We start from the raw sequence: 21,564 nt of genomic DNA, 5'->3' as shown, positions 1-21,564 counted from the left end.
ATACTGAAGCTAAAGCAGAGCTTTGAGAACAATTTATAGTTTTAAGTGTGTATATTAGTAAAGGAGTCCTAAAATCAATGATAAGAAAATAGACAAAGAAGAGTAAAGCAAACCCCAAGTAATTAGAAGTTAACACTAAATAAATATTTCTTGTCCTTTTCCCAGGGGGCATAAGGAAACTTTGGGGGGTACTAAGAATGTTCTGTGCATTTTGATTGTGGTGGTGGTTTCACCGGTGTGTAAATTTGTCAAATCGTTCATTTATACACTTTAAATGGATGCAATTTATTTTACTTAAATTATATATCAATAAAGTGAATTTCCCTGGAGAAGGCAATGGCAAACCACCCCAGTATCCTTGCCTGGAAAATCCCATGGGCCGAGGAGCCTGGTGGGCTGCAGTCCATGGGGTCGCAAAGAGTCGGCTCGACTGAGCGACTAACAGAAAGTTGATCTAAAAACAAAAAAGGCCTGAGGCAGGGTGCGTCCTCTAAATTTAGGAAACAGCAGGGCACCTGGGTGAGGGGGGTGGTGTGGAGACTGCATAGGGTCTTATGAGCCTTGAGAAGGACTTTAGGCTGTGGACATAAGTTAAGATCGCGAAGACAAAAGCATTACTTACCACCCTGTTCTGTATGGGTTAAATCATAACCCACTGTGGTTGACGATGGCCAGGGCAACCTGAAAGGAATTCAGGATAAAAAACTCAAGGAGGCAATCTACGCTTTGGATGAGCAGGCCCTTAGATAGTCAGATGCATATCTCAGAAGAATTTCAGTGACCCTAGACTTTTGCGTCTTTGCAGACATAGAAAAGCACTAAGATCATTAACCTGATACTCCTTTGTGTTCTCTGTGATCAGTAGAAGGCTTCTAACAAGACGTATGCAAAACTGTAGACTTCCTTAATGGCTCAGAATCTGCCTGCCAGTGCAGACGTGGGTTCGATTCCTGGGCTGGGAAGACTCCCTGGAGAAGAGAATGGCTTACCCACTCAACTATTCTTTCCTGGAGAATTCCATGGACAGAGGAGCTCGGCAGCTATGGTCCACAAGGTCACAAAGAGTCAGACACGACTGAGCAACTAACGCTAACATTAACTATGCCTGAATGCACGTATTTCCTAGCCAAAAACCAGATATAAACTGGCTTCTCCCCTACCTCCTTTATGTTGAGTGATTAACTCCCAGGCCCTAGTCTTCATAAAGACCCTGATGAAACTAAAATTCACAACTCCACACTGTGTATTTTTAAATTACCAGAATTTATTATTTTTATTATTTACTTTAATTTTATTTAGATAGCATCACCGACTCAATGGACATGAATTTGAGCAAACTCCTGGAGACAGTGAAGGACAGGGGAGCCTGGCATGCTGTAGCCTACGGGGTCCCAAAGAGTCGGATATGAATTAGCACTGAACAACAATGAAAAGACATTCTGAAAGAGATCAGAATCCATTATTGATCAGATTATTGCAAGGACGAAGTTGGTGAAGTAAAGTGAAAGTCGCTCAGTCGTGTCCGACTCTGCGATGCCATGGGCTATACAGTCCATGGAATTCTCCAGGCCAGAATACTGGCGTGCGTAGCCTTTCCCTCCTCCAGGATAGTAGAAGACAATGTATATGAGATACACAGCTGAGTGCTTGACTCAGTAAGTATTTAATAAATATTTATTCTCTTTTCTAAAGCAAAGGAGAAGAAAATGGCAAATCAGACTGCACTGTGTGACGTGAAACAGTACCTCTATCTAGTGGGGAAATTTTTAACTGCCTACCTAAAAAGTTTAATTAATAAAAGATGTGAGGTTAAACACCTAAGCTACTGTAGCTCCCACAGAATGAAATAAATCTTCTATGAATAATAACTTCCTTATCTGAGTGATTTTTAAGTAAATACAAGCTAAAGTGCTTTGCGAGACATTGCTTTTCTCTGTTTCTCGTACCACGTGCAACTCTTTCCTCCAGGGAGGCATATCTGGAAAGGCTTCAGCCTCCAATATGTGGCCAGGTTTCATCTTCAGTCGGGAGAAGGAAACGGCAACCCACTTCAGTGTTCTTGCCTGGAGAATCCCAGGGACGGAGGAGCCTGGTGGGCTGCCGTCTATGGGGTCGCACAGAGTTGGACACGACTTAGCAGCAGCAGCGGCATCTTCAGTCGAATTTTCAGGTGCACATCCCACTCTCGCTGGGTGATCTTGTTATCAAACCGAACTGCTCGCCTGACGTGTAGAAAAGCCAATCCAGTGGCACCAGGCCGTGGTGAAGGAAGGCGAAATGGAGCAGGACCCTGTGGAGCTCCTGGGCAGGGAGGCCTTTCCAACAGGTGCTGACTGGGGATGGGAGCGGATGGAGACGAGAGAACAGCCAAGAAGCAACAGCGCAGCCCTGGGGCAGAGTCCCGGTTCCGCCGCAAGGGATCACCGAATCTCTGGGCTCTTTTACAGAACCGAAACGCCCAAGCAATGGAAGATGTTCGCGTTCTTCACCCCGGAGAAGGCCGCGTCTGCTGTCCTCAAGAGGCGCATCGGGAGCCCACCTGAGGCCAGAGCTGAGCAGTGTGGGCTGAGGGGCCTGGGGCCCGTCCACGGGTCACTCAGAGTCCCGCCCGGCTGAGCGGCAGCGCGCACGCGGGGAAGGTTAGGTCGGCGAGAGTCGCTCAGGCGCGTCCGACTCTGCGATCCCTTGGACTATACAGTCCACGGAATTCTCCAGGCCAGAATACTGGAGTGAGCAGCCTTTCCCTTCTCCAGGGGATCTTCCCCATCCAGGGATCGAACCCAGATCTCTAGCAATGCACGCGGATTCTTTACCAGCTGAACCACCAGGGAAGCCCTTCACGTATTGAAAGATTCATGCAACGATGCGGGCAAAACGCGTATGTCAAGGCCCGCCCGCCGCAGAGCCGACGGCCAGGAGAGCGGGGTCCCCGCGGGAAACGGGGCGCGGGGCGCAGCGGAGGGGCGGGGCCGGACCGCCCAGTCTCCCCCCGCCCCCGGGGTCTCGGGCGCGCCTGTGCCGCCGCCCCGCCCCGTCCCCGGCCCGCCCCGCCCGCCCGCCGAGGCCGCGCTTCTCCCGGCGCGCTTTTCCCGCGCCGTTTCCCGCGTCGGGGGCTCGTCTCTGTCGCCCCCCGGCCCCCGGCGGCCATGGAGAGGACCCGCGCCGAGGTGGACGCGACACTGCAGACCGCCAAGCTGGACGCGGCCGAGCTGCTGCCCGCCGCGCACTGCCTGCGCTTCGGGCCCGCGGCCGCCGGCGACGTGTGCCTGCTGGAGCTGGAGCCCGCGCTGTGCGGGCGGCTGCAGGCCGGGCGCAGGTGGGGGGCCACGGAGGAGGGTGCAGAGAGGACCCGGGGGCGGAGGGCGCAGGTCGGGGGACGCCAGGGGGTGCAGAGAGGAGCCGGGGACAGGGGGCGCGCAGAGAGGAGCCCGCGCTGCGCCTGCGACTGCGGGCGGGGAGTCCGGGGAGGAGCCCGCGCGCCCCCTCGCCCCCTCGCCCCCTCGCCCCCTCGCCCCCTCGCCCCCTCGCCCGGGACCAGCGGGGCGGCCAGCCCACCCAGCTGGCGGCCCCGCCGCGCTGACCTCGCAGCCCCGCGGGCGGGCGCGAGGCCGGAAGCGGCTCCGCGGAAGTCGGGGGGTGTTCCCGAACCGCGCGCCCGGCCGAGCGCCGAGCGCCCGCGTGTCACCGTGACGCCCGGTGGGAGTGTCAAGATTTACGGAGTTCCTCTCTTCGCCTTCTTAGGTTTATTTTACCCAAGGTGTAGCCAGGACTTTGGGGGAAGTTTAAAACTTTTTTTTTTTTTTTTAACAGATTAGGTAATTGTGGAAGGCCCTCAAAAAAACAAAAACAAAAAAACTCGCTTGGGGTCAAGTACTGAGAATCTGAAGCCGTTTTCTAATGCTAGGCCCGCCGCACATTTGCTGCAGGACCATGTGAAAAACATACAGAAGTCCATTCTCTGTCTCAACTTTGTGCAGTCCCGGAAGACGAGGAGTTAGGCGTTCTTGTTTAACTCTCCTCTGCACTGTTGTTCTCTGACACCTGTAGTTATTATATAGCTGTGGCTCAGGTGGTAAAGAGTCGGCCTGCAATGCAGGAGACCCGGGTCGGGAAGATCTCCTGGAGGAGGGCATGGCAACCCATTCCAGTACTCTTGCTTGGAGAATCCCATGGACAGAGGAGCCTGGTGGGCTACAGACCATGGAGCCTAAAAGGGTCGGACACAGCTGGAGTGGCTTTCACCTTTGTTATCTTGTAGGCTTTTAAAAATTGGGCGACTTCCCTGGTGGTCCAGTGGCTAAGACTGTGCTTCCAAGGCAGGGGGCCGGGGTTCAATCCCTGATCGGGGAGTTAGATCCCACATGCTGAGGCTAAGAACTGGTGCAGCTAAATAAATACACTTGTTTTTAAATTATGCTGCCTTTAGACTTTCACTTCTCTTATTTTACTCATCGAACATTATTATAGTCATAGGCTAGTTTTCAGATGCTAGCAGTGAAGGATCTCTCAGGGAACTAAGGGAGAAGCATCACTGTGGGTTTTCATTTCATCTCAGCTGAGTTGGCAGGACTTTGAGAAAAGACTTCAGGTGTGAGCACCTGCTTTTTCCAGTTATAGTTAATCTAGCTGGCAAAAACCAGAATGAAAAGGTGTGTTAATTTTTTTTTTTTTTTTGGTGAAGGAAGGGGTTGTTGTTTTAAAATATTTGAAAGCAGAGATGGTACAATGTGGATGTATATGTTAAGAGAAGGTACTTAGGACTATTGGATGTTGTTAGCACCAGAAAGTTTAAAAAAAAACACAAACCTATATTTTCACTTAAATGTAGGATTAGTTTTTCTAAAAAAAATTTCAGTCTTTCAGTTCAGGTTTTTTATTACTTATTTTAAAGAAGTGAATTGGGTACCGGAGGATTAAACATAGGCAGGGAGGACTGCTAGAATCAACTCCGTTTTTGTCATCTCCATTATCTTCATCATTTATTTTTCTTCTTCCCCCTTCTCGCTTTTGACCTTCCCCTCTTCTTCTTTCTTTTTTCTACCTGTGACCCTTTGTCAGAGACATCGTTTACTCTAGTTTGTAAACGTAGCCATTGCACATTTTCCTTTCAGCACTGAGGCCTTCTTTTCTCAAGGTCCCAGTTTCTTTCGCGTGGGTGATGATTAGGCCAGGATGTGTTCATTTGATGGTGAGGGGTTGCTCAGGCCAAAACAGGAAGGACCACTTGGGTGGGTACCATGGCCAGCAGCATAGTCCTCGTCAGGGAGCTTATTAGTAATGCAGAATCCTATGTCCCATCCCAGACGAATTGCATCCTGACCTGCTTTTTAACAGGGTTCCCTAACACGCACACTCATAAGTTTGAAAAGTATTGCTTTAGCGATTTTAGAAAGTTGTGACATCTTGACTGCAGGCTACGGATCCTCTTCCCAGCGGTTTACACAAAGATGCCATGTGGTAACATTCGGCCTCTGGTTTTTTTTTGGCCCGTGTGGAGTTATTTTTCCTTAGTGAGTCAGTTGGCGCAGTCCTTCCCCTGTGGAGCCCATCGTTGTGGGGAGGTGGGGTGCCTGTGAGAGGAGGGGCCAGACATAGCCTCAAGACTTCATTGTAAATTCTAGAAACCTAGAGGGTTTTGGAACTGTGTGTAATGAGGCTGGGCATTGGTGTCTCAGTAAACCAAGTATTTTCTTGTTTTCCTGCAGTCTAGTGATTCGTGGTGATAAGGATGAGCAGGCGGTTCTGTGCAGTGAAGACAAAACATACGATCTGAAAGTAGCAGACACTTCCAATATGTTGCTTTTTATTCCTGGCTGTAAAATTCCGGAGCAGCTGAAGATGGAAGAAACACACGGTAACATTATTCACACTGAGGTACTGTCTTCTGTTTCCCGACTTATGTGAAAAAGACAGCATGCCTTCAATTGGAAACTCAGGGTGTGGCCCTTCCCTGGTGGCCCAGTGGTTAAGACTGTGCTCCAGCGCAGGTGGCGTGGGTTCGGTTCCTGGTTGGAGAACTAAGATCTCCCATGCTTGAGGCCAAAAAAAAAACCCCAAAAAACTGGAGGTGTGAAATGTATAATCACAGAGAATCTGAAATTTTCTCTGATGAAACTGGAAATTTCTCAGCATTATTTTCATTTGTTTGGAGTCATGTAAAGTTGTCTCTTATTTTCCCCGTGTGATGTTTAAGTCCTAGATAAGCTGACCGTTTTCTGTAATAAAGAAAATCTACTATGAGGCGACTCATTCTAAAAGTTTTGCCTACTTTCAGGGAGTTCTGCTGTGGATAGCTTTTGAAAGGTGATTCCCTCAAACTATAACTAGTGCATTAGGTGACGTAGGGAAATGAAAAAATATGTTTTTGAGGGAAGTGTGTTCCTCACCTTTGAAGTTGGTTTAGTTCATTACTATCCGTGGCCATGTATAACAAATTCTTAATTACTTTGGAGACTACTGACGGCAGATACCAAACATGTTTCTATCCTGGCTCGATAGTTACACATACAGTCAAAGCACCTTAATTCTGTTAGATTGACTTCAAACCAACTACTTCCTAAAAGCAGAATTGGAATAGAAATAAGGGAAAGTACTGGGACACCTGAGTGGTTCATATGTTGCTAGAACAGAGGAACTGCCAGTAAAGGTGATACTTTGACTTTTGTAGAGTTACGTCTTTGATTGTGATGAGCTAGAGATTTTGACTTTCATCCTTTTGGAAAAGACGTTATTTTTTTCATCATGACCTGTCTTGTGGTTGTTTTGGAGAGGATATAAACATCTGTGAGTACCTTTGAGCTCTTCTTACCGGAGTTCTGTGTTCTGGGACCAAGTAAAACTTAACAGAGATCTGCTAGCCAGAGTTTCAGAATCTTTGGGTTGCACTTCAGATGCTTAAAAAGGCTCGGTCAGGAACGCACCTGAGCAGAGCAGGCTGGCATTGATAAATGGCAGTGGGTGCCCAGGCTCGGGGGTGATAGGGAATGGGGGTCTGTGACAGATTGGGGTGCACAGGCCTCAGGCAGGTAGGTAGGCGCTTCTTGGCCTTGTGGGAAAGCAGCCCATCATTGCCAGACCTTCTGATTTCTTTTGTCCAAGTGAAGCTTAAAATCTAGTTTTTAGGGGGCAAAATCTCCTTATGTTTCAATGTTGACAACGAATTAAAAGTCCATACTGAGCTTCGTTTTCCCCCTTAACACAAAAGCACACACCAGCGTCTGTGTGTTGGGTCCAGCCCCTTTGTGAGCTGTGCCTGAGCTCAGCAGTCATTCTGTTTTGGTCCTTAAGCTTTGCTGAGACTCCGCGGCACCTCCAGTAGCCTCTGGACCTTGCCTCGTCCATCACGGCTTCTCCTGGTTTGAGAGTGGATGCGCCTCTGACCGTCCGTCTTAGGGCTGCAGTGTATCCCAGAGAGGATCCATTTCCGCCTTTTTCCAGTTCTTTCATGTGAAACAGTTACTGAGTGCCTACTAAGTGCTGGTGTTGATTGGGCAAATCCTGGAGACTGAAGAGAAGGATAACAGCGGTTTACCCGTCATTTAGCCACTATCACCTGATTTGAGTGACAGGCCTCTACTTCTCAAGTCCAGTAAGGAATTAGTTGCTCTTCTACCTAGTGGAAGCTCTTGCATTGAATAGAAGTCTTTCTTTTTTCACATCTGCTTAGTTTTAGCATCATGAGCAACACAGAGCAAGAGCACTGCCTCTTCACTGTAACATCTATGCATAATTTGAAGACTAGGGTAATGCCTCTTCTTTACTTTCTGTTTTTCCGCCTAAATGTCTTCTTTCTCTGTGGTTTCTACATGGTTTGCAGAATTGTCACCTTGCTAGTCATTCTCTTCTGGGCACACTCTTTAAGTTTCCAGAATGCACTTGAGATGTGGAAGACAGGAGGAGGGGGCGACAAGAACAGATGGTTGGATGGCATCACCAACTCAATGGACATGAATCTGAGCAAACTTCGGGAGATAATGAAGGACAGGGAAGCCCGGTGCGCTGCAGTCCGTGAGGTTGCAGAGAGTCGGATGTGACTTAGCCACTGAACAACAATGACAACAGAAGCTTAATTATCCATTCTCATTATGTTGGCAGTGTCTTCTTGACTGAGATTTAAACAGATGTGACCTGCAGATGGGTAGCCATCTCAAGCAGATGGCTGGATGAGCACCTTCTCGGCAGAAAGCAGAATGCCTTGGCTTCCTTTCTTGCTTCTAATGGAGGACGGATGTGTTGGATGAAATTTTATGTAAAGTTTTCTTTTAGAATGGCCCCTAAAACATTATGATGTATTTGTAATCCCTAGATCTTTGGTTTTTCTAACAATTACTGGGAATTAAGAAGATGTAGACCTAAACTAAAGAAGTTAAAGAAACTTTTGATGGAAAATACCTATGAAGGACCTGACAGTGAAAAAGAAAAGGATTCCAGTCACTCAAAAGTAAGACTATTATTTTCATTTTTTTAATTGGAATTTTAAAAATAGAGCTATAATGACATTCTTTAATGGTGACATTCTTTTTAAAGTTCATATTATGAAAATTTCAAACATACCCCAAAGCAGAAAGACTCATGTTCACTCTGTTGGCCATTTATCAATATTTTGTCAATCTCATTTCTTCTGTCCCCCTACCGCCTCCCACCATATTTGTATTAGAAGTTCAACTGATTGACGTTTTTGCTTTGTCACGGCTTTATTGAGATCTGATTCATATACCAAGCAATGTGCTTATTTTAAAGGGTGTAATTTAGCAGTTTTCAGTGCATTCACAGAGTCGTGCGATCATCAACTTAATGAAGTTTAGAATATTTTTATCACCCCTCCAAGGAAACTCTGTACCCCTTAGCTGTTCCCTCTCAGTCCCGCCTTTCTCTCCTCTCTCCCACCTCAGCCCGAGGCTGCCTCTGGGCATTTTGTGTGAATAGAATCAGATAAGTGGCTTTTTCTGGCAGGCGTCTTTGGCCTAGCGTGTAGTTTTCAGGGCCCATCGGTTCCTTTTCGTTGCTGAATGATGCCCTGTCTTATGTGTGCCATATTTTATGCGTCCATTCATCAGCTGATGAACATTTGTGTAGTTGCTACTTTTTGATTGTTGTCAATTACGTGCTTATTGTGAATAACAGTGCTGTGAACACTCATGTTCAAGTGTCTAGTGAACCTGTGCTTTAATTTTTCTTGGAGATACACACACACACGAGTGAAATTGATGGGTCCTGTGGTCACTCTATATGGGCTTTATATAGAATGTTTATACAGAAACCCCTTTGCCAATTTTCAATTGGGTTACTTTATTATTAAACTGTTGGAGAGTTTTTTATGTAATCTAAACACAAGCTCTTTGACAGAGAGAATTTGCAAATATTTTCTTCTATTTTATGAGTTATCGTTTCACTTCCTTGACTTTTTTAAAAAACACTGTGGCAAGTGAAAGTACAGAAGTTTTCGTTTTGATGAAGTGCACATGATGTGTTTGCATTTTAGTGCTTGTGTTTTCAGCATCGTATCCAGAATGATTGCCACATTCAACATCACAAAGATTCGCTCTGTTTCTCTGACTTTGTCTAGTCATCGTTACACATAAACTAAAGAAATTCAGCTATAAATATTGCCTTATCTGTCCCTATGTTTTATCCCCTCAAAATTCAGTAAGTCTGAAAAAAATTCTTTGTCCTAAAACGCGTTTTTTTGTTTGTTTTTGTTTCAGTATACGACTGAAGATTTGCTTGATCAAATTCAGGCAAGTGAGGAAGAAATAATGACCCAGTTACAAGTTCTCAATGCCTGTGAGATTGGAGGTAGCATTACTTACTGTTATCAATAGTGGTGGGATTGGGCATCGTTTGAGAGAGAGAGGTTTTTGTGCATCTCCCTCTGTTTATTGCCGCTGCATGCTGTTTATTGAGTCCTCTTCTGGTCTTAGAGATGACGATATTTGTGTTTTGGGGAGTAGGGTAGAGACTCCATGTGATCACCTCTAACAAGGATGTCAGTCTCTGACCAGTGACTTGATTCACTCCTTACAGGCCTTTTCCTTTGGAGTACATGGTAATAGAGGAACCACGTTTGATCAGGAAAGGTCTCAGATATCAGGAATCTTTTCCCTTCATTGTCTTTAATAGGTGAGGAAGCCAAGGCCTGGGAAGGGGGACAGACTGGTCCAGGGCCCCATGTCGAGACAGTGACAGGGTGAGGCATCAAACCAGGGACTTGAACTCCTGGCTCAGAATTAACTCACTGAATTTCCAAACTGCTTGGAAGATCTATTTATTCTTGTGATCACTCAGCATGCTTTTGAGTAAGTGTGAAGTAGTTTATATAATAAACCTGTGTAAAAGCAGTAGCAGCAGTAGCCCAGCAGAACCGTCTTCAGTGTTTTTTGACTTTCTTCTGGTCCGGAGTGGGGGAGTGGGAGCTTCCCCCCAACCCCTACCCTCCCCACACGCCGCCTCTGGGCCTACATTAACACTTGAGTAGATGTTTGTGTGCATTGCTCAGCCCTCTCAAACTTGCCCAGAGAAGCAGCTTAATTCTGCACCCACGTGTTAGGAAGGAGGAAATTGGCATGGTGTGGTGGATGCACTTTTCAATTTACTCACAGTCTTCCAAGCAAGATGAGCTTCTGTGGTCAATTCTGCTGAGCGAAGCAGCTGCACACAACTTTAGAACTAACTGGAAGCACTTGGTTCTTTGTTGTGGTTCCTTGAGTTTTTAATTGTGGAGGCCTGCTTCTAATTACTATGGTATAGGGATACCATGAGTATTAAGGTTAAGAATAGAAAAATGGATTTAATGCAGCCCTCTGCATTTTTTGTGTATTGCACGTTTTGTTTAATTTGGTGTGTGTGTGGTGGGGTGGGATGCATAGGTGTTTTCCCTAGTATTCTTTTTCAGTTTTGCATCACACATTCCATGTTTTAACATTGCTTTTATTCAGAATAAGAATAGGAACATTCTCCCATGGAAATGATGGCTGTGCACTTGACTTGTTTCTCCAGGGATGGTGGCAGTGCCTTTGGCTATAAGATGGCGTTTCATCATCTTTCACAGGGATTGGGAAATATATCTGGACACCCAGCCTTTGTTTCGCTGCTGGTCTGCATCGTACCTGAGTCTGTTATCTCGTGAATGAACTAGACTTCTTTTTTAAAAGCATATTTATTCTTCCATTTGGCTGCCTGGCGTCTTAGTTGCTTGCGGCGTGTGGGTCTTCACTGCATCCTCGGGATCCTTCACTGTGGTGCACTGATTTTCCAGCTGTGCTGCTCGGGCCTCAGCAGTTGGCGCCCACGGGCTCTCTCGCTGTGGCGTGCAGGCTTAGTTGCTTCTCGGCGTGCGGGATCTTAGTTCCCCGACTGGTGATCCAGCCCACATCCCCTGATTGCACAGCATATTCCTGACAACTGGACCACCAGGATAGTCCTTGAGTAGACTTCTTCGAGAGCACGGGAATGGCTCTCCAAGGTGGCTGGCGGGAGGGCATTAACCACGACAGTGCCCTGCTGCAGAGGTCACCATGTGGAGTATCCAGTCCGCGACCTCAGCTCCTTTGTGTGACCCTCTAAGAAAATGACCGGACCAGCTACCGGTTTCCCCATTTCCATTTAGAGCAACAAGATTATTGTGAGATAATTGAGGATTAAAGCACTTGGAAAAAAAGTCAAAATGTTGGTCACATGCAAAGTACTCTTTAAAAACCACCTGACCCCCCCGACACAGTTTGCAGATTGGGAGAAAAGCTGGAACAGAAGCATTGTTTATAAAGAAAGCTAAGACGTGTCTCTTTTTTGCAGTGGGCAAGAGTATATTGCTACTATATGAGTCTTATCAGTCAATTCATTTGTTTACATTAAATTCGTTTAAAATGAATGTTCTTCAGTAAATGTAACTTTGGAATTTATAGGTTATTGGAGGATTCTCGAATTTGATTATGAGATGAAACTTCTGAATCATATAACTCAGCTTGTGGATTCTGAATCTTGGTCTTTTAGCAAAGTTCCTTTGAGTACATGCCTTCAGGAACTTGGACCATTGGAGCCAGAGTAAGTATTTATTCCGCGTCCTTCCAGATTTTAAGGGAAAGAAAATTATTATCCAGGGTAGGACTAAACTCAGGGCATAGACTGTTTATATTTTAATATCATATAGAAATCTGAAAAATATACAACTAAAAAGGACTTGGGAATTTTGGTCACTGGGAAGAATAAATGTCACTTTTTTTTCCTGCCATTAAAAATATAAAGAAATAATTATATATGTTATTTTATAATAAATGTATGCTCACATGATGTGTATAAAAATATTTAACATGGGGCCTGACATATTGTAGCTTTCCAGTATATTTTAGTTTTTATTTTTTAAAGTTTCTTGGCTATACCACATAGCCTATGGGATCTTAGTTCCCTGACCAGGAATCAAACCTGTGACCAGGGAAGTCCCAGTATTTCAAATTTATATCTTAATTTATAGTTAGCAATAGTGTTTGAAAGTTAATGCATAAAATTGTGAAAACTTTTCAAATAAGTGTTTAAAATTTTTCAGGGAAATGATTGAACACTGTCTTAAATGTTATGGAAAGAAATACACAGAGGAAGGTAAGATTGGGAGAATGTTTTAACAAGTGTTTTAACTCTTGGTGTGTTAAACTTGGCATGCCTTTTGAAGTGTCTTCTTGTTAAAACCGAGATCTCCATGAGGGGATGGGAGATGAGTTGTGAGTGTCCTTCTGTGAGTTTGCACTGAGGGAAAGGGGACGGTGTACAGATCAGAAGACAGTGTGCCACCGTCTGCTGCCCTTTCCTTAGGCGCAGTTTATTTTGAACTGAGTGCAGATAAGATATGCAGAGCTACAGCACAGATGCTACTTCAGAACGCAGTGAAGTTCAACCTCGCTGAGTTTCAGGAAGTATGGCAACAGAGTGTTCCCGAAGGAATGACAGCTAGGCTTGATCAGCTTAAGGTAAGGTGGCGACGTGATTACCTCCATAACTCAGCAGGTTATGAGGCGGAATGAAGCCTGTATTGGAACTGAATTTGGAACTGAACTGGAACTGAATTTATTTTCCTACCTTAGGGGTGCACTCTACATTCAATCCATCACAAAAACCCTTTAAAAAAACAAAACAAAAGCCCACAAAGCCCACTTAATTGAAGTATACTTCACACATCACAGTCTGCCTGTTTGTAAAGGATTTGTAGCAAATGTAATGAGTTTCCAGCCACCGCAGTCTAGGTTCAGCACGTGTGTCACCTCAGTACGATCGCTTGGGCCCATTTACAGTCGGGTTGACGCCTAGGTTTCCCTTGGGCTTCCCTGGTGGCTCAGCTGGTAAAGAACCCGCCTGCAATGCGGGAGACCTGGGTTCCATCCCTGGGTCGGGAAGATCCCCTGGAGAAGGGAAAGGCTACACACTCCAGGATTCCGGCCTGGAGAATCCCATGGCGTCGTAGAGTCGGACACGACTGAGACTTTCACCTCCTAGGTTTCCTGAGATAGTGGGACTTAGAGCAGGTTTGGGCAGCAGACACAATGAGTTCATATATAAGTTCAGCTAAAGAGGTCTGGTGCTTAGACAAGGGATTTGAGGTGAAGTCCAAATACTACAGTCATTAGCAAGTAGTGGTGGATGGAATCACAGGTTTAGAGGAGGTTACCCAGGACAGTGACAGTGAAACAGTTAGAGGGGTGGTCTGGGGCCCAGGGAATTACATCAGGTCAGGAGAAAAGGCATGAAATCGTGATGCAGGCTTAAAGAGGAAGAGGTGATCGATACTAATGAAGTAAAGGGGGCCAGTGAGATGAGTCCAATAAAGGGCCCATGGGCTTGGTAACGACAGCTCACAGTGAGCTTTAGAACGAGAGCCTTTTCACTAAGCTGGTGGCGGTAAGAGCCAGATTCTAGAAGGGAAGGGAAGTGACTGCTCAGAGGCGCTCTCTTTATGAAAAGCCTATTGTAAGCTTCTCAGCTTCATGATGCTGAGGTTTTACATACCTCGGGCTGAGCTCAACATAAGGTAAAAGAATGAGTCACTTTTTTTTTTTTTTTTTAAACATTAAACTATTACTTGAGCTCTCCTTTTTCTCATTTCTTACAGGGTTTGGCCTTGGTAGACAGACAGTCAAGACCAGAAATCATATTTCTGTTGAAAGCAGAAGACTTACCTGAGGGGGATCAGGAACGTTTCAATAGTCTGTTCTCTCTGAGAGAGAAGTGGACAGAAGAAGATATTGCTCCATATATTCAGTAAGTGATTGATTACAGATGGATTTTGAGGATTGCTCTTTTGTAGCAGGTAGCAGAGGGTTTCCGTTTTGTGTTGTTTTGAGTCTTCCCTGATGGCTCTGCTTCCTTCCCAGCGCTCTCAAGTCCTGGCTGGCTCTCCTCTTACCATTCTCCATAAGTACTGATCTGGATGGTGGGGGATGTGTCATCTCTCTGCCTTTCTCCTGTGTCTAGAGTCACTTCTCTGCTCTTCTTGCAAACTGCAACTCTTAGAGGAACGGTCTGCTGTGTACCCTCCTGTGACTGTAAGGCAACCACCCCTCTCTGATGGCCACCTTCTTTTTTTCCCGCTGCCTTAACATTTGGGGAGAAGTCAGAATTCCTAAGAACGAGTTCACCCTAAAGTCACTACTTGCAAGACTGACCCAAAATGCACTGCTGCTGCTAAGTCGCTTCAGTCGTGTCTGACTCTGTGCAGCCCCATGGACAGCAGCCCGCCAGGCTCCTCCGTCCCTGGGATTCTCCAGGCAAGAACACTGGAGTGGGTTGCCAGTTCCTTCTCCAATGCATGCATGCATGCTAAGTCGCTTCAGTCGTGTCCGACTCTGTGCGACCCCATGGACAGCAGCCCACCAGGCTCCTCTGTCCACAGTATTCTCCAGGCAAGAACACTGCAGTGGGTTGCCATTTCCTTCTCCCAAAATCCACTAACAAACCCCACCACTTCCTCCTTGTGTCCCATGCCTCTTGGGGCCTCTCTCTTCTCTTTACCCAGCCTCAGTTTTCTCATATCTCACGTGGGGTTAAATAATACATGACTCATACTCTCACCATGAAGGTTGGAGATAATACATCCATGTAATGTATCTAGTTCAGTTATGGCTTAGTAGCCTGTCTTTACTCATCTCTCTCCCCAGAATGCATACCCCTCTGTTTGTTGGAAAGGTGGACTTAGGGGAGAGATATAAAGAACGAGTGCTGTGAATATCGTGTTATGTTCCCTAGACTATTTTTGATGTTCATTTTTTAAATTTTGTTCATTAATTTTTTTATCGTTCCCACAGAGATTTGTGTGGAGAGAAGCAAACCATTGGTGCACTGCTCACAAAATATGCTCGATCTTCAATGCAAAATGGTGTTAAAGTTTATAACTCAAGAAGACCCATTTCTTAAAAAGAACAACAGTTTTTTCTTTGGGACTAAAGTTGCTGGATATAAGAAAACGTTTTTTTATGTATTTGTATTTCAGACTTTGAAAAACCCAGTGCTTTGGGGCCTTTTCTCCTCATCTTCAGTATTTTAAAACTACTGCTCTTTTTTCTTAAAGGTGATAGGATATTTTATGTCTTTCAGGATATGTTGTTTCATGTACACAGTGTAAACAAGGACAAAAGTGTTATTTTCTATATTTAGTATATTTTGGTAGTCTATATGAGTTCATGTATACAGTAACAGGTTTGGTTTTTTTATATTGCAAATTGCATTTATTTAATTAGGATTTGGCACTCTAGTCATTAATAAATTTGAAAGTTTTCAGAGAACTAAATAGTAATAGTGTCGTAGAAGAGAATTATTTATTTACTTAAATATCATTTCCCAAGTGAGTTCCCCTCTACTTTTGACCTTCCACCAAAATAGCAAATCACGTGATGCTATCAACTATTTAAAGTAGTTGTTTGTATTGATGAAATGGGCTTGATAATGGCTCCTGTTCACCTGGCTCCTGTAGATATGATTTCAGAAAGACAACAGTGAGTGGTCCTGAAGAGAGATCTTAGTTCCCTGCCCAGGAATCAAATCTGGGTGGCCTGGATAAAAACCGAGAATCCTAGCTGCTAGTCCACCACCAGGGGCTAGAAAGTGAAACTGAAAGTGTTAGTCGTTTAGTCGAATCCAACTCTTCGAACCCATGGACTGTAGCCCCTCCAGGCTCCTCAGTCCATGGGATTCTCCGGATGAGAACACTGGAGTCGGTTGCCACTCCCTTCTCCAGGAGATCTTCCCAACCCAGGGATTGAACCCAGGTCTCTGGCATTGCAAGTAGATTCTCTACTGTCTGAGCCATGAGGGAAGCACCAGGAGCTAGACCAAGAAGTAAAGTTCCCCTGGCTCTTGCCTCCTTTGAAAACAAAAATGTTTTGAGGAGGCAAAAACTGTAAAAACAGGTACAAAGTTTATTTTCAGAGATACAGCATAACAAGTGGGGGAGCATGGAGAGAAACAGTTTAAGACAGAATAAGGCAGAAATACACACCAGAAAAGAAAGGGTGTGGCCGTCCTCCCTAATGAGTAGGAGCACAGTAAAGATGACTTAAATCACTTCTATAGGACAGTTCTTCCTGGTCTTTGTTTTCCTTTGGCCCATCTTCTTCTTTCCCCACATCTGATCTGTTCCAGGATACTCCCTAAGGTCCATGCGCAACTTTTTGCTAAAGATGGGTTCCACCACAGAGACTACTGGGGGTATTGGTGCCCTGCCTCCCTTTTTTACCTCCAAGGAGCCTTTTTGCACCTGTGTGGTCAGGAAGTTTCCTTGACCTCAGGAATGGTCATCTTATCTCTATTCCAGCAGAGCTCAGCTTCTGCAACTAGCTTTGTCCTTGGAGTGTGGGGAAAACAAAGCTTCAGTTTTTCTCCACTTGACAGATACCAGCTGCCCAGCCCAGGGGCCCCTCTATCTCCTACCTCAGATATGCACTTTGGGATGAAATTTGCTTCCCATTCTTTCTTTAACCCAGTGACATCTTTTTAACCCAATTGCATCTATCATGCTAAATATTCTCCATCTTCCATGCAAAATGGTATTAAAAAGTTTGTAATTCAAGAAGACCCTTTTCAATACTAATCCCCTGTGAAGAATACTAACAATAGTTTATAATCCTATAATGAAGGATACTGACACAGGTAATACTCAAAAACTACAAGTAATTTCTGGTTTTGGAATGCTTGATAAAGTTACTTTACATCTTTATTTTCCTAGTATGTTTTCCTTTAGACCAAAGTTCAAATTAATTTTAGCTAATGAACTTGTCATCAGGACAGTTGGAAGAGTTAAACCTGGTCCAAAGTTAAAAAAAAAAAAGTTAATGGATAATCCACAATTAACCAAGATTCAACTGTCACTGGAATTTACAACCGTTTTATTCCCATGCACATGAAATGCCGCCGCCGCCGCCGCCAAGTCGCTGCAGTCGTGTCGGACTCTGTGCGACCCCACGGACTGCAGCCCACCAGGCTCCCCGGTCCCTGGGATTCTCCAGGCAAGAACGCTGGAGTGGGTTGCCATTTCCTTCTCCGATGCATGAAAGTGGAAAGTGAAAGTGAAGTCACTCAGTCGTGTCTGACTCTTAGGGACCCCATGGACTGTAGCCCACCAGGCTCCTCCATCCATGGGATTTTCCAGGCAAGAGTACTGGAGTGGGGTGCCATTGCCTTCTCCCTCATGAAATGCAGATGACTTCAAAATAGTCCGGTGTTTCAGTAATTCTGCATCTGTATAATCCACTTATTAATTAATTTTTCAATAAATACCGAGGCAGCGATGCCTAGTGAGGACCTGAATTCGAGTTAGACTCCTTAAGGTGTAATCTCGTCTTTTCCAGCCTAAGTCACAGCTCCGGTGAGTTGAGGGTTCTTTTTACACAGCGCCCGGAGGGACGCCTCCTGGTTTCCTAGGTCTCGGCCCTTGGCGCTTTGAAAACCTCGTCCCCATGCTTTTCAGTGTTTGCGCTACATCTTTATTTCTCTAAAATTTAATGTTTCGCCTTTCCGTCCTGCTGTGTTCGCGTCATCCACAAAATAACTGTCAAGTTTCCACAGCTTCAACGGTTTTCAGCCGCCGTCTGCACTTTAAATGGCAAACGCAAAGCCCGGTGCTCGCCAAGCCCCGCCCACGGACAACAAGACTTCCGGCTGCCGCCTCAGAGCCGCCCTACTTCCGCTGACGTCAGGAGTCAGAGGTTCCGAGAAAGATGTCGGCTAGCCGGCGCCGTTGGGCGCTTCTGTGGGGAGTGTTTCCGTGACAGGCGCTCGACGGAGACGACTGACGAGCCGAGTCCCCAGAGCGAGTGTGAAGGGCGGCCGCGGCGGATCGGGCAGGGCTGGGCGTGGTGCCCAGGGCGCTCCCGCCGCGGGCCGTGACTTTTGGGAGCGTGCGGGAACGGGGAGCGTCGGGTGCCCAAGGCCGGTGATGCCCCGCCGCCGCCCGGGAGGCCGGGAAGCCGAGATCCGCGGGGCCCCTTTATGCCGCCGACTGGCTCTGACCCCGCCAGAATGAACAGGAAGAAAGGAGACAAGGGCTTTGAAAGCCCAAGGCCGTATAAATTATAAGTATTTTTTTTTCTTTATCTCCCTTTCTTCTGGGGCTTCCCGGGTGGCTCAGACGGTTAAGAATCCGCCTGCAGTGCAGGAGACCCAGGTTCGATCCCTGGATCGGGAAGATGCCCTGGGGGAGGGAAAGGCTACCCACTACAGTATTCTTGCCTGGAGCATCCCATGGACCGAGGAGCCTGGCGGGCTACCGTCCATGGGGTCACCGAATGCACACGGCTGAGCGACTAACACTTCTAGGTTTGGTTTTCGTTAGTTATGATTGATCAGTTTCAGTGATCGCTTGAAGCTGACTTAGTGGGCCTGGAAAGCCTAGTGGGAAACTGGAAGCCGCCCACAGTTTTGTAGGGCGAAAATGTCTTGAATGACAATGTAATTTCAGCAGATTTACTGCCCTTTACAGATTAATGTACCTTTTTCTTAAATTGCATTTTTGTCCAAAAAATTTTATTTTCGTGGCTGTTGCTGAATTTTAAATGAACAAGTTACGCTAATTTCTAGGGTTTTAGCATGAAAGATAAGTATGATTTTGAGCTGCTTGGAACACAGTTCTTGTTTACACTGGGATCGAAATATGCATTATTTAATAATTGAAATATTTTCTTTATTCTTTAATGTACAACCCATCAGGTCGTCTGCATCAACAACATAAACTTCCAGAGAAAATCTGTTGTGGTAAGTATGTTCTCAGCAGTTATAAGAGAGAACAACAGCATGCTTTACAGTACTCAGAAACTTTCCGCTCCGGGTCATGGGTTTTGAGAATAGATACGAATTAGAATTCAAACTTGTATGACTTCAAGAGCCATGGCCTTACTACTATACTGGCCAACACCTCAGCTCTCCCTTTCCTTTTTTCCTGTTTTCTGATAAAAATTTATTTCTCTTAGTATGTTGTGGAATATGAAAGTCTACATTACCAAACATTTTAGATTTGCGTATGAAACAATAAGTCCACAGTGAGATTTTTTTCTGTGAAAAAATTAAGGTTGATAGACAAACTGACTTATTTAAATTGACTGTTCAGAGGCTGCTATTGTTTTTCTGATTTTTGCCTGACCTTGTTTCCCTGGCATTGCTTTGTAGTAAAGTTCTGGATAAAGGTGTTTGAAACCTAGTAATTGCACACCCCCCCCCTCCGCCAATTTAGATGTAGGGATTGTTATATCCATATGGATTGATAAATCTGCATATATATATCCATATATGATATATATCCAAATATCCGTGTGGATTGATATATTTGTTCTAGGAACGCCGTTGATAGCCTAAGACCCAGGGTTATGAATCTGTGGAGCTCCCTCCTCTTCTATTTTCCGTTTCCTCTTTGTGCCTCTTGTTTGACCACCCTGACCAGCAGCCGGAAGGCTAGTGCCCAGTTAATGCATCTTCTTGGATACAGAGTAGGGTTAGAGGGCAGATTAGGAAGGGCAAAAGGAAGGTATCTACAGCAGTCTAACCCCTTTTGCCCCCAGATCATCCTCTCAACGCTTCTGTTTAGATGACAGTGTTCCCAGCTTAAGGAAGTCCCATCAGCTATTGTAGCATTAGCTATGTTGTGGCATTAGCTAACTACCTGTTTTTGTAAGTAAAGTTTTATTTGAACACAGCTACACCCATTTATTTATAAACTGTCTAAGGCTGCTTTGAAGCTACAATGGCAAAGTGGAATAGCTGTGAAACTGTGAGGCCTGTAATATCTATTTAGTCTCTGGCCCTTTAAGAAAAAGTTAGCTGATCCCTGAAGTAATCCACTTGTGTGAAGAAATGGCGATTTCAGCACTTTTCCCACCTGAAATATTAGCTATCGCCTGTAATGGAAGAAAGGTGGGTAAAAGAATGTGAATATTAGTTATTATAGCCTTTGCTTTCTTCAGTTGCTATCAAGGTCAAAGTTGATGTACACAGCTTTCTTCCACCTATTCCAGTTTTCTCTTTCCTTTTGACAGCATTTCTTTTGGTCTGTCATAGACCTTCATTTTGCATCCTTGCTGGTTTTGACTTCATTTGGTTTGTTGCAGTTTGCCATTGATTAGGGCTGTTCGTCAAGAGGACCTCAGAGGCCTTCCATTGAACCCCCTGAATTGCAAATGGAATTCTTGCTTCTGTTGTGGAACAGAATCGCAGTTGCTGCTAGTCTTTCAGCCAGGACAGTGACCCCTTTCTGTGCCTGTTCGTTCAATGGCATGAGGAGCCCGAAGTGGTTTAGTCTCAGCTTCCACTTTAATAAAGCCGTGGCTCTGTGCCCTGGTGGATGCGTTCCTCTTTGACCACTAGGCTTCTGAACGCCCGGAACCTGAAGTCTTCAAGACAGGAAGCAAAATCCTTTCAGTGGCTTTTTGAAGCAGTAGTGAGCATAGTCACTCCTGCTTTTGCCCCTTGGCTCCCAGGTCTGCTTGGCTGTGCAGAGATGACCTAATGTTACAACAGCGGCCACTGGTTTAGGATGGCCTCCTGTCAGAGCTCTCGGTTGGTGCTGTAGCTGAGCCTTCAGCAGTTGATCATGTTGGCCACTTCTGGATGAGAGGAAAAAATTAACTTTGCATGTAAAATTTACGTGTAAATTCTGCCACACTTTTCTATACACATGGAAGTGTGTATGGGATAGTATGTTGACACGGATGGCTTTTTGTAGGTAAATTGTATTAATAGGGAAGGAAAATCTAGAGTATGTGTTTTTATAAGGATAAATTACTGTCTCCCCTCTACAATACCAGCTGTCTAATGTAGTCATTTTACTGCTGAGTGACTGACTAACTGATCCTTCCTGGGAAGATCCCTTGTTAGAAGCTGATTTTGATCCTCTGCTGTGGGGAGGCGGGCACTCAGCACTGATGGTGACCAGATCAGGCTTTGTTGAGGGCAGAGCATGTTGTTGGGTTCCTGTGTGGCCTCTGTTCTTGCCACCGTGACAACTTTGTGTATTAGGGTGGCTAGGGAAAGAGTCTGTGGACATCTGCTGGATAGATAATCTTGCCAGTTGATTTTTGAGGGCCCCCTCCACAGTCCCTGAGG

The 21,564-nt window shown here is 45.4% G+C and overlaps 2 protein-coding genes across 6 annotated transcripts in view; both read left to right on the top strand.

Moving 5' to 3' along the window:
• Nucleotides 1–3,022: 3,022 nt before the first annotated feature.
• DSCC1 (DNA replication and sister chromatid cohesion 1) lies at nucleotides 3,023–15,766 on the top strand. The gene is made up of 9 exons (XM_070802988.1): nucleotides 3,023–3,316; nucleotides 5,706–5,874; nucleotides 8,306–8,440; nucleotides 9,705–9,795; nucleotides 11,901–12,039; nucleotides 12,539–12,591; nucleotides 12,802–12,956; nucleotides 14,093–14,241; nucleotides 15,285–15,766. Exons 1-9 carry the CDS (start codon nucleotides 3,147–3,149, stop codon nucleotides 15,391–15,393), a joined length of 1,170 nt encoding a protein of 389 aa, XP_070659089.1. The 5' UTR covers nucleotides 3,023–3,146; the 3' UTR covers nucleotides 15,394–15,766.
• Nucleotides 15,767–18,158: 2,392 nt separating this feature from the next.
• TAF2 (TATA-box binding protein associated factor 2) overlaps nucleotides 18,159–21,564 on the top strand; it is an 88,307-nt gene continuing 84,901 nt past the window's right edge. For 3 of the 5 annotated variants that reach the window (XM_070802974.1, XM_070802973.1, XM_070802972.1), the window contains exons 1-2: nucleotides 18,160–18,546; nucleotides 19,171–19,224. In XM_070802974.1, coding sequence (XP_070659075.1) covers nucleotides 18,463–18,546; nucleotides 19,171–19,224 — 138 coding nt within the window. In that variant the 5' untranslated portion in view covers nucleotides 18,160–18,462. Of the gene's footprint in view, nucleotides 18,547–19,170; nucleotides 19,225–21,564 lie in introns of all 5 variants that reach the window. The other 2 variants (XM_070802971.1, XM_070802976.1) reach the window with 2 other exon arrangements.

Source organism: Bos indicus, chromosome 14 (assembly GCF_029378745.1).
Source record: "Bos indicus isolate NIAB-ARS_2022 breed Sahiwal x Tharparkar chromosome 14, NIAB-ARS_B.indTharparkar_mat_pri_1.0, whole genome shotgun sequence".
Classification (NCBI taxonomy): domain Eukaryota; kingdom Metazoa; phylum Chordata; class Mammalia; order Artiodactyla; family Bovidae; genus Bos; species Bos indicus.
The sequence above is the reverse complement of the archived record's forward strand: the minus strand, read 5'-3'. Positions and strand labels throughout refer to the sequence as shown.